We start from the raw sequence: 13,149 nt of genomic DNA, 5'->3' as shown, positions 1-13,149 counted from the left end.
GCCCTATATCCCGGGAGCAGCTTGGCTACCCCAGTACTCAGGGGAGTCACATACCCTGCATGACTTTAGAGAAAAGCTGGATAGCCTCTTCCAGGTGTACCCCCTCACAGAAGAGCAAAAAGTGAGCATCCTGGTGGCCCAACTAACCGGGGCAGCCAAAAGAGAAGTAAAATCTTGGCCACCTGGGAGGAGGACTGTCGCAGAGATACTAACCCGGCTGAGGGACACCTTCGATACCCGCACCTCAGCCGAGATCAAGCTTAGATTCTACGGGTGCAAGCAGCGAGCGCATGAGAGTATAAGGGACTATGCACTAAACCTACAAGAGGCCCTGAGGGCCATAAAGCAGACCGACCCTGATGGGGTGGGAAACGAGGACAGGCTGTTGACTGAACAATTTATAGAGGGTTTATATTGCAATGCCCACCGAACCCAGTTGCGGGCAATGGCCTTACAGGATCCCTATCTGGACTTTGCACAGTTCAAGGATAGAGCTATCCGGGTGCTCCGAGAACCAGCACCGGGTGGCGTTGTGACCCACAGGCGCCCAGCTATCACTTACCACCAGGAGGCGGCGCCCTTGTCGACAGGGCCTGTGGGAGCTCATGCGCAGGCTTTGGACAATGACCCGGCTCCAGACCTACACCATCAGGTCCAAGAGCTAGTTAAGAGCGTTGCTGCGCTAACCCGAACTGTGCAGTCTTTACAGGTTTCCACCCCAGGGAAGATCCAGCTGGCATCCGGACCGGAGGACATCCCGTGGCGTCGACCAAGGAGGACCCCACCGGCCAGAGGAAGACCCAGTGACCGATACAGCGAGGACGGACGACCCATCTGCCGCCGCTGCAATCAACCCGGACATATGGAAAGGTACTGTTCTTTAAACGGGCACAACCTGGGGTAGAGGGCCAACCCCCAGGAAAAAGATCACCAGGCCCATCGAACTGGCGCGACAGATATGTGGGAGGACGTCCAGTCTTGCCTGTGGTACTGGATGGCATTCCCATGAGTGCCCTACTGGATACCGGGTCACAGGTCACCACCATCCCGTACGTGCTCTTCAAGCAGTACTGGAATGACTCGGATATTACCCGCTACCCTGACGACGACTTGAGTATCATCGCCAGCAATGGCCAGCCCGTGCCACAGATCGGATTTAAAGAGGTGACCCTCAAAATCGGTAGAGTCGAACTGGCCGCACAGGGACTGATCATTGTAGATATTGATAAACATGAGAGTCACCCAAAAATAACTCTAGGAACTAACGTAATTGAAAATTGTCTTGCAGAGGTGATTTTCCTTTTACAGCAGGTTGCCAAGAACGCCAGCTCCGGCGAGCAGCGGGTGCTCCAGAAAGAGATCCGGGCACTGATGCAACGGCAACAAGTGGAACTCTCCGGCGGTGAGATTGGTAGCGTAAGAATGTGTGACCCTTTTCCTATTGCCATGCCCCCAAAAAGTGAAATGATGATTTGGTGCCGGGCAGCTATTGGTCTGAGAGGTAGAGATTACCAGGCAATGGTAGAACCAGTTTACTCAGACAGTAGGCCCACCATTTTGACAGCACGGGGGGTGGTCAATGTACGCCATGGGAGGGTGCCCGTTCGCATAATAAATATCGGGGAGAGGGAAGTGTACCTGCCCCGGTATGCCACGCTAGCCAAATTATATACCACTAATCAAAATTCTATACAATCTGTGGAACCCTTGCCTCCATCTCACCCGGAGGAAGGTAACGGCTCTAAGAAAGACATGGAGGACTGGTGTCAGCAACTACATCTGGGTACTGATTCCACTCCCTCACATCAGAAACAAGGAGTCTATCGGGTGGTTCAAGAGTATGAGAGAGTGTTTAGTAAACACCCGTTAGACTTCGGGCGAGTCAAGGGGGTAGAACACCGCATCCCCACGGGAGATCATCCTCCCATAAAAGAGAGGTATCGACCCGTACCCCCTGCACATTACCAACACGCCAAGGGGATGCTTAGAGACATGAAGGAGGCTGGGGTAATCCGGGATAGCTGTAGCCCCTGGGCAGCCCCACTAGTTTTAGTCAAAAAGAAAGACAACACCATGAGGATGTGTGTAGATTACCGGAAAATCAACCGTATCACACACAAGGATGCGTACCCCTTACCAAGGATAGAGGAGTCATTGGCTGCTTTAAGATCTGCTAACTTCTTCTCTACCTTGGATCTCACTAGCGGGTACTGGCAGGTTCCTGTAGCAGAGGCGGACCGGGAGAAGACCGCATTCACCACCCCGATGGGACTTAGCGAGTTCACCTGCATGCCGTTCGGACTCTGCAACGCCCCAGGAACCTTCCAACGATTAATGGAGTGCTGTCTGGGCCACAGAAACTTCGAGACGGTCCTGTTGTACCTGGACGATGTCATCGTATACTCCAAAACTTATGAGGACCACCTGAAACACCTGGCGGAGGTGTTCGAAGCTCTGGCGAGTTACGGCCTAAAGGTGAAACCCTCCAAGTGTCACCTCCTGAAACCAAAGGTGCAATACCTGGGACACGTGGTGAGCGCTGATGGAGTGGCTCCCGACCCCGATAAGATCACCGCAATTAAGGGATGGCCAAGCCCCTCCAGCGTAAAAGAAGTGCGGCAGTTCCTAGGGTTGGTAGGCTACTACCGAAGGTTTATTCCCGGTTTCACCAAAAAGGCAGCACCTATGCAGGACCTCCTGATAGGCCAGTCCCGGAAGGCCAAGAACCAGAAGCCGCCCTTCAAATGGGAAAAGCTAGAAGAAGAGTCCTTCCGCCAGCTGAAGATGGCCCTCACGGGGGATGAAATCTTGGCGTACCCGGACTATAGCCAGCCCTTCATCCTCTACACCGACGCCAGTAACATCGGGCTAGGAGCCGTACTGTCCCAGATTCAGCAGGGGAGAGAACGAGTAATCTCCTATGCCAGCCGAAAACTGCGACCCACCGAAAGGAACCCCGAAAATTACAGCTCATTTAAGCTAGAGTTCCTGGCCGTGGTATGGGCAGTCACCGAGCGCTTTAGGCATTACCTCGCTTCTTCCCGGTTCACCGTATACACGGATAACAACCCGTTGACACACCTGGACACGGCAAGACTCGGTGCCCTGGAGCAGAGGTGGATGGCCCGTCTGTCCAACTACGAGTTCACAATCAAATACCGGGCAGGACGCTCCAATACTAACGCGGACGCCCTGTCCAGGATGCCCAACCTGCCGGACGAAGGAGAAGATCCGGAGGGACTGGAAGAAGTTGAACTCCCTGCGTTCCACCGTCATGGGACTATCCAGTATTCCCACCGGGTAAGGGGTAAGCAGGCTGCTACGTTGAACCCCTTACCCCACTACAACTGGGCGGAAACGCAAGACAGCGACCCTGCCGTCCGACTGGTGAAGGAGATGCTGACTCGGCCGGAGGCTCGCCTTGAACCAGACGCTCCGGAGGAAGCCAAACAACTATGGGCGGAGAAGAGTCGACTATTCCTTTACAAGGGGAAGTTGTGCCGCAGAATGGTCAACTCCCGGACGCATGAACTACTCTGGCAAGTAGTGGTGCCCCGAAGAGACGCAGCCATGGTGATGGAGGCATACCACGACGGAGCTGGACACTTCGGGTGGAAAAAGCTGGAGTTCCTGCTGCGCGAGCGGTTCCACTGGGTAGGCATGAGGGGAACCATCGAGAAGTGGTGCAGAGACTGTGGCCCGTGCAATCTGAGAAGGAAGGACCGGGCCAGCCAGAAGACTCCCCTGCAGTCCATCGTCACCCGGCAACCGTTGGAACTGGTAGCCTTGGATCATGTAAAACTGACCCCAAGCAGAAGTGGCTACGTCTACGCGTTAACCATCGTGGATCATTACTCCCGGTTCTTGGTTGTCGTCCCCGTCAAGGACTTAACGGCTCAAACAGCAGCTAGGGCCTTCCAGCAGCACTTCTGCCGTCCACACGGGTACCCGGACCAAGTGCTGACGGACCAGGGACCTGCCTTTGAAGCGGAGGTCTTCCAGGAATTCTGCAATCTGTATGGCTGCCGGAAGATAAGGACGACACCCTACCATCCGCAAACTAATGGACTTTGTGAAAAAATGAACCAGGTGGTAATGGATCTTCTAAAAACATTGCCCCTGGAAGAACGCAGTCTGTGGCCTGAGAAGTTGCCCGATCTGGTGGACCTATACAACCACATCCCGGTAGGTTCCACCAACTGTACCCCGGCTTACCTAATGAGGGCGAGACCTGGTAAGTTACCTGTTGACCTGGAAATGGGAGTCCTGACACCTGAGGACACTTCACCAGAAACAGACTGGGACACAGAGAGGCAGCAGCAGTACCGGAGAGTACAGGAGAGCGTGGAGCGAAGTCTCTGTCAGGCTAGGGAAAGACAAGAGAAGACTTACAACCAGTATGCTCCCGCTGTTCCCCTGGTACCCGGAGAGCAGGTCTTGAAGAGGAAAAGACGGCTCCACAAGTTGGATGACCAGTGGGAGAAGGACCCGTACACCGTACTGCCCTCAAGCCACGAGAACCCGAAGGTCTGTACCATCAGTAAAGACGGAGGGGAAACCACAGCCATTGTATCCCGGGACCACCTGAAGAAGTGTCCCGAACAACTGAGGAACCCTGAAGAGGAACAAGAAGACCATCGACCCGTGGGAGAAAGGGAAGATATGGTTAGTACCGTGCTCGGGGACTTCCCTCGGTCTTGGACTCAAGTCAATGGTGCAGTTGTGGTACCCGTACTCACCTTCCTCCAACCATCATCCCAAGAACCTACGGAGCAACGGGTAGAGCTGGAAGAACAGCCGGTCCAGGAGGCAGAAGACTCCACACAAGTAGAACAGGAGAATCAACCCTCTGCTTATAGTGAGCCTGCCGTACCCCTAGTGAGACAAAGAGCCGGTAGACAGCTGCCCAGTTTACCCTTGACAGCTCCTACACCCTGTAGTTCAGGGCCAGACAGTCAGCTCCGTAGGTCCACTAGGGCCACTAGAGGCCAGTTACCCGCACGTTGGAGGATCTAAATGTTTAAGCTACTTTATAATGTTTACCTGTCTATAGTTGCTTGTGTGTAATTTTGTATTTCTAGTTGTTTTTAGGAATCCTTGGTGGATTTACCGGGAATCCTTGTATATAGTTGGATCGTAACCCAGGATGGACTAAAGACTGTCAAGGACTCGGGGTAGAACAGACCCCTACCTGGTTACGTCTCCCTGTGTTGGTGAAATGGACACCTTGCTTTCTTCAGAGACTGCACCCGGTTGCGGACACGCCGTAACCATCTTTATGTGTTTTCTTATTGTATTATTAATGTTTTGCCTTGTTATGTTTTCTAAATGTGTTTAGTCCCGGAGTACTAAATTTTACTAGGGGGGAATGTGACACCCCAGGGGTCTGGTTGCCACAGTAACGTAATGTTATGTCTGAGAGCAGGTGGGAGGTCCTTTAGTCAGGGATCCTGTGCATGCCACACCTCCTGCCCAGTCTTGGGAGGGGAAGAACTTCCCCTATATAAACCTGGGGCTGAGGCAGGGTGAGTGAGTAGAAGAAGAGAAGAAGTAGAGACAGCATAGGAAGAAACAGCAGTTACAAGGAGTCAGGGGCTGGCAGCTGCAGAGTTCGCCCTGACTAAGAAGACTTTTTACCGGACCCGGAGTCCGAGGCTGTGGGGACTAATTCCTGCCCAGCAGCAGAATCCGTCAGGCAGGGGATTTCAGGTCCTCTGGCCCAGAAGCCCGAAGGCACGGTCACACGCGTGGGACCAGCACCGCCATCGTGGAGCGGAAGCCATTAGAAGGCCCCGAGTCACCGGCCATACGGGTGAGCACCACACGGTACACTCAGGGACGTGGGCTACTTACATCAGCTCCTAGCAAGGTAGCCAGAAGAGTACAGTCATTTTGGGAGGCCTACAACTACGCCTGGCCAGGGGAGATCCCATCTGCTCAAGGACTGACCAGGCCCCATCCGCTAGCAAGTACTCCGGTAGGGTCTTTTGTTGTTACCAGTAAAGACCCTGAACTACACCGTACCGTCTCTGAGTGGTTCCTGCTACCCCCATCATCCACGTCGGCTGCCCTGAGGCCATACCCCTCCCGTTGGGGGTTATACTATCACGCTGCACAATCCCACCATCGGCCTCAGCGGTCTGCCCTGCAGCAGCAGCCCCCTGGCTGCACTCAACGGGTGGCGTAGTCATCAACCATTTACTACTAATGGACTGCCGTCTAGTTTGACTCCCTGGGCACGGACCGGGTCACCGCCACGAGACTACAACCCTCCACAGATCCGGCTCCGGGTAAGCTCCCGCATGCGCAGCGCAGCGCGACACAGGCCCAGGGGCGCGTCACTATAATTGCCGCAAAAAGGAGGCTCTACAAAGTACTGACTTTAGGGGGGTGAATAGTTATGCACACTGACATTTTCAGTTATTTTGTCCTATTTGTTGTTTGCTTCACAATAAAAAGAAAACCAAATGTTCACAGTTGTAGGCATGTTCTTTACATGAACTGATGCAAACCTTCAAAACAACAGTGACATTCCAGGCTGTGAGGTAGCAGAACATGAAAAATTCCAAGGCGCGTGAATACTTTCGCGAGCGACTGTATACAAAATAATATATATAAAATTCCCTTGATAATGGTGTTTCCCTGGTTGTGTGGTACAGAACAATCGTATACAAACTCATGAGCAGGTTTGCTGGATGTCTAGAACATTGCAATCAGCAGAAGTGCAGCAGGCACTTTTCATTCCGCCTGGTATGTGGATACTCTATGGGACATGATAAAATTTGTCTTGCTTTGGTAGGAGCCTAATGATCTGAAAAGGGCTAATTACATGCTTAACCAAGCAGACAAGCTGGGCTGCAAACAGTTTGTGTCACCATCAGATGTCGTTTCTGGAAACCCTAAACTGAACTTGGCGTTTGTTGCAAATCTGTTTAACATGTACCCAGCTCTGAACAAAGTCGAAGGCTTTGATTTCCTGAATCAGATAGAAGGTAAGATAAATGACACAAACTCATAGCAGTATTATTATACAAGCTCTGGGGTTGTATGTTATATTGCATCACTATTTAGAGCTAGGGGCTATAATCTGGGAAGGGTCAGGCTTGTACAATGGAGAAGTTGGGGAAACAGTGAAAAACAATAAACAATTATATTTACGAAGCAAAAAAGCACCATAATTACAGTTTAGCATAAAAAATGGAGCACATAGTATATCCCAAATTTGTTATGGGATTTTGACACTTTTTGCCTCTTTATTGGCTTTTTTTTAATAAGAGGGTGACTAGAAGAAGTGATAAAATGTAGCAGATTTTTTTTCTTGTACAAATTATTGGTGTACACATAGTGGCAAATATATTTAGCCTGATGTGCCATTTATAGACCATATGCCAGTTCTGCCATTAGCTGACACAATAGTAGGCCTTGTCATGGCTTTTGAGCTGCTCTAAAGATTGCATTGTTAATTGATAGAATCATTAGACTTAATGTGGTATACGGTATCTTAAAGGAGGACTGTTATTAGGTCAGAAGTGACCAGTTTTTGCTCTTATCTGATTCCCGCTGCTCCCCTGAGGTCAGTGGGTGCTCTCGTCCGCTGGCCCGAGACCTCATGGATCAGGCCTCGTCCCACTGAACCCCCGCTCTCCATTCCTGTGGGCATAACACTACTCAGACAACCCAGGGTGAGGGTAAAACCGTGTGGCAATACTTTATTGAACCACCAACAGACAATAATATATAGAACAGTCCCAACAAATACCCAAGATGGTGCAAGTTACAGAGTTTCACTCTTCTGCTGACTCGCCGGGATTAGACCAGCTGCAACTTTTGGGCTTCCATGCCCGACTTCCCCCACCAGTGGCACCTCGCTTTTGATGGGCACCCACAGAGAGGAGATAACGACAAACTTAGGAAGCTGACAGTCTATTGAGGTGCATGGCCAGGTGACCGGATGGTCCCAACCTGGCTTCTCCAAACGTGTCCATGGAACCAGGCAACTGTTGGGTCCCAATTTTCGCTTCCCCGAACGTATCCATGGGACACATAAATTCAATAGTCAACATTCAGACAATAGCCTATGTCTCCTGGCCTGCTGAAAATAGACGTCTGGTTAATTAAAATTAAATGCTGTGTCGTCACATCCCCTTTTTAATTTTTTTTTAAATCTGCCGTACAGTACCAGAGGCATGGGTCTTTATATTTAGTGCTAATTGTTATGGTCTTTTCCACAGGAGAGTGGCTCACAGGATTCTCTGAGGCGTGTCTTTGGGCTGGTCTTCATAACTGAGCTCTGCCCCCTTGGTAAAGACCATAAAAAATAGCACAAAATAAAAAGTCTAATATCTCTGAAATTATATAGTGGATTTAAAGAAAAAAAATGGCATACTTGGGAGCAATGGGAATAAAATAAGAGCAAAATCTGACCCCTGGTGACATCTACTCTAGTAAATAATAAAATTGTGAAGCCTGCTCATCAGACAGACATCCTAATTTTGATGTGTGAGATATACACTTGCACTACAAAAGGGTCAAAATGGACACTTATACGTGTAGCTATTCTATAGGCTCTTAAGCACTCATATTGGTGTGTTGTACCTCCATCTAGTACTGCTTCTAAGAAATGATTCTGGGCAGCATCATGGCAAAGTGGTTAGCACTGTTGCATTGCAGGGCTGGGGTCCTGGATTCAATACCCACCAAGAACAACATCTGCAAGGAGTCTTTATGTCTCCAAACAAACATATTGATAGGGAATTTACTGTATATTGTGAAATCCAATGGGGACCAAGAATGATGACAATATATATAATGCGCTGCGGAAAATGTTAGTGCTATATAAGCAATTATAAGCAAGCAAAAAGGAAGAATACCCCTGTAATACAGCATGTGATGGAGCCTGCCACAACAGATTTTAATAGGTCCAATATTCAGGATTTGTTCCAAATTATGACACCTTACATTGACAGGATTATTTTGGTTTAAGACTGAGGATGTACAGCATTTTTAAGTGTCTTTAATCATTCTAATGTTCTTCCATTTAATCCGTGAACCCTAGATTTCACGCTTACATATGTAATAGGTACGGTATATTCAGATTTCAGTCAGTGACGTAGAGTGACGTTGCTGTAACTTGTACCCTTTGCATGAAAGATTTGGTTTGAAGAATAAAACTTAACTCCACCTAAACATATAATTTCACATTAAAAAAGCACTCCGATAAGAGTTTGTATCCACTTAATATATTGCAATCATCATATTATATAGCACTGTGTACTTACTATTGCTCATTTTGTCCTTCTACCCAGTTAATTCTTCTCTTTTCTCTGCTCTATGTAGAAACAGGAAGTCTCTTGACCCTGCATGAGTCATCCCCCTCTTCAACTCCTGACCCAGCTGCTCCCTCCTCCCCCCTGCCAGGGACTTTTGCAGCGACTCATGACTGGTACTGGGAAAATTGATCTCCTGTTTCTACATAGAGCTTAGAAGGATTCAGCTATTCAGTTTTTAATCATGTGATGGATCTAATGGGAAAGAGAAGAATTAGCTGGGTAGAAGGGCAAAATGAGCAATTGTAAGTACACAGTGCTATATAATATGATGACTGCAATATATTAAGAGGATAACAAATTTGATGCGAGTGCTTCTTTAAACCGGAGCACATCCCAATTTCCCAGTTCCCACTTCAGATTATACTCACAAGGGCCTAGGAATCTGAAATTTGTGTTCCTGTCAGGGTCCATATAGTGGGAATATGTAAGTGGAGATAGATTTTAATGTTTATAGCTGATCAACTATTTAGATCACTTCACGATATCAGTCACAATGTTGAAATTAGATATGTGACTTATACATCCTTTCCTGTATAGAGGCACATTCAGTGGTTGTACTATACAGCTTCTGGGATATTAGACAGGTTGATATTGTTTCTGAGCCTTTGTTTTTATTTGGAACATACCGTACTGTATATACTCGAGTATAAGCCGACCCGAATATAAGCCAAGGCACCTAATTTTACCACAAAAACTGGTAAAACTCATTGACTCAAGTATAAGTAGTAGGAAATGCAGCAGCTACTGGTAAATTGCCCCATCCTGGTAAGAATAGCCCCCTCATCCCCAATCCTGGTATGCATGGCACCTCTCATCTCCAATCCTGGTATGCATGGCCCCCTTATTCCCAATCCTGGTATGCATGGCCCCCTCATCCCAATCCTGGTATGCATGGCACCCTTCATCCCAATCCTGGAATGCATGGCACTCCTCATCCCAATCCTGGTATGCATGGCACCCCTCATCCCTAATCCTGGTATGCATGGCCCACCTCATCCCCAATTCTGGTATGTATTGTCCCCTCATCCCAATCCTGGTATAAATGGCCCCCTCATCCATAATCCTGGTATGCATGGCCCCCTCATCCCAATCCTGGTATGCATGGCACCCCTCATCCCTAATCCTGGTATGCATGGCCCCCTCATCCCCAATCCTGGTATGCATGTCCCCTCACCCCAATCCTGGTATGCATGGCCCCCTCATCCCCAATCCTGGTATGCATGGCCCCCTCATCCTCAATCCTGGTATGCATGGCACTCCTCATCCCAATCCTGGTATGCATGGCCCATCATCCCCAATCCTGGTATACATGGCCCCCTCATCCCCAATACTTGTATACATGGCCCCCCATCACTGCACACATGAAAAAAAATAGACCCTTCTACTCACCTTCCTCACCACTGCTCCAGCGCTGCGTCCTGTTCTGCTAGCATCTCATCTCCGTATCTGAGCAGCGCATGACGTCACTGCCATGCGCCCTCAGACGCCGAGGTGAGGTGCTGGGATATTCACTCCTCTCTACGCCGGGACTATGGGTGTGGAGAGGAGTGAAAAGTCATTCTCCTTACTAGCGCAGTGTGAGTCGCAGCCACACTTCCTTCCTCTCTAATAGTGGGCACAGAGGATCGCTGAGTCGCATCAGGAAGCGGCGGCTGCGACTCACACTGCGCTATTAAACAAAATTAATATTAACCCGTCTCCACTCCCATGGGCGTGGAGAAGAGTGAATATTAATTTTCTTTAGCAGTGGCCACATGACTGTGCCTGCTCCTCTGCCGCTGCAACACCCCTCCCCACCAGTATATACTGCATATATAAGCATATATAAAGTATATACCAGAGTATAAGCCGAGGGGGGCTTTTTTAGCATAAAAAGTGTGCTGAAAAAGTCGGCTTATACTCGAGTATATACGGTAATTATTGTTAGAAAATACATACATTTTCCTGTTTAATATTATTTATAATATTTTGTTCACAAGATAATTCCATTGTTAGGCTAAGGTCATATCTTCATCAAAGACTTGCTTTGCAAAATCTCAGAGCCTCTATCATAAAATTATCAAATAAGCTGGAGAAACTGTTCCGCATACAGCACTTTTTTTCCCATAAAATTATGGACACCATGAGGAAATCTGAAGAACTTCATTGTGGTCAATGGGGTCTACCTGGCACCATTGGTGTTCATCGTACAACTGATCTGGTCCAGAAAACCAAAAATATGAGTGCACAAGAGAAGCTAGCTTTCACAGTGGGATGTGCTTATACCTTATTTCGGTGTTTTCACTATTCCTAGGAGAGTTTTTTATATATTTGCTTACAAGTTCATCAGACGCAGCAGAGTTGGGCATCACTTTGAACTCTTAAGGCCTACACATTAGAATTAAAGTCATCTGTACCCCCCAGACGTCTGTCACCTGAATAAGCATTTATCTATCAGCTATTGCATGTGTATGGCCAGCTTTATGTGCTATTGTTTGTGAATTGGTTATTGTTATTGGCTTTTGTTGACTTTAGACCTATACTCTGCATGCCTTTTCTGAGCTTCACGTAAGGTGCTTGCTTATTTGTTGTCTGCTGACTAGCATTAGGCATAAATGAGAAAAATCATTCCACAACATAAAAGGGGCTTGCCAAGATCTTTCAATTTTTTACTGAAAGTTTAGAGATGAATTAAACAACAAACTGAGTATTAAAGAAGCACTCCTCCCATCCGAGGTTTTAGCCTCATAATACATTGCAGTCATCATATTATATAGCAATGTGTACTTACAAAAGCTCATTTTGCCCTTGTACCTAGAGACTTTGCAGTGATGTAGAATTGTAACTCTAATGATGACTCATGGAAGAGACATCCTGTTTCTACATAGAATTATTCAGCTAGTCTGGTTTTAATCATGTGATGTCATAGACCTAATTGAAAAGAGAAGAATTAACTGGGTTGAAGGGCAAAATGAGCAATTGTAAGTACACAGTGCTATATAATATGATGACTACAATATATTAAGAGGATAAAAACTATGATGAGTGTGCTTCTTTAATCACCTTACTAATCTCTGCTGCTCCTATGCTTCTCGAGCACCCTGCTGGTGTCTGTAGTTTGGCCTCCTGCGATGACATCACACTTATTATATGTGCCTAAAGCATGACGATTGAGTGCCTGAGGATCAACATTTTACAAATCTAAATATTACGCAAAATAAAATCTGTGCTTAAAAGAATCTAGACCGTATCCTTCTAAAACTCCCACTTTAATGTTACATAGGGTATAAGCTCTAATGTTTACAAGTTGTGTAAATTTTAAATGTTCTTTTTTTACTTTTAAAAAACTGTTCCCCAAACGATAGAGCTCCTGTAAAATAACAAAATCAGATAGTACTCACCATTCCCAGGTCCAGCACAGGCTTCCCACCGCTGCTTCTACCTCACACTAATTGGTTCTGCCAATGTAGATGGCTGGAGACACTGAGCTCAGCAATTGGCTGCAGAGCTGATGTGTGCTGGAAAGCCCTAAGTTTTGGGGGCTAATAAGACTAGCATTGCACACACTAGTAACTTTTCATGAATTTGATGATCAGCATAGCCACACCTTGTGCTGCCCATACTGCACCCATATTGGCCTAGCTAGCCGAGACAGGCGTCTAAACATCAAATGTTACAATATTTTTACGCAACTTCCGAGTTATGCAAAAATATTGTAACTTATTAAGGGGTTTTAGGTCAGAATTCTGGCGTAACCACTTTATAAATCGGCTCCTATATAATATAGGATAATAGTTGGCAGTCACGCCCTGTCAACAGAGAAGCCTGGAAAAGGAAGAGC

General features: G+C 47.6%; 1 protein-coding gene across 3 annotated transcripts in view; it reads left to right on the top strand.

Moving 5' to 3' along the window:
• The window catches only part of PLS1 (plastin 1), a 202,112-nt gene that overhangs the window by 161,352 nt on the left and 27,611 nt on the right, over nucleotides 1-13,149 (top strand). For all 3 annotated transcript variants that reach the window (XM_073674681.1, XM_073674680.1, XM_073674682.1), the window contains one exon: nucleotides 6,800-6,992. In XM_073674681.1, coding sequence (XP_073530782.1) covers nucleotides 6,800-6,992 — 193 coding nt within the window. The remainder of the gene's footprint in view (nucleotides 1-6,799; nucleotides 6,993-13,149) is intronic.

Source organism: Phyllobates terribilis, unplaced genomic scaffold (assembly GCF_046119375.1).
Source record: "Phyllobates terribilis strain yellow unplaced genomic scaffold, ASM4611937v1 Scaffold_3__8_contigs__length_932513732, whole genome shotgun sequence".
Classification (NCBI taxonomy): domain Eukaryota; kingdom Metazoa; phylum Chordata; class Amphibia; order Anura; family Dendrobatidae; genus Phyllobates; species Phyllobates terribilis.
The sequence above is the reverse complement of the archived record's forward strand: the minus strand, read 5'-3'. Positions and strand labels throughout refer to the sequence as shown.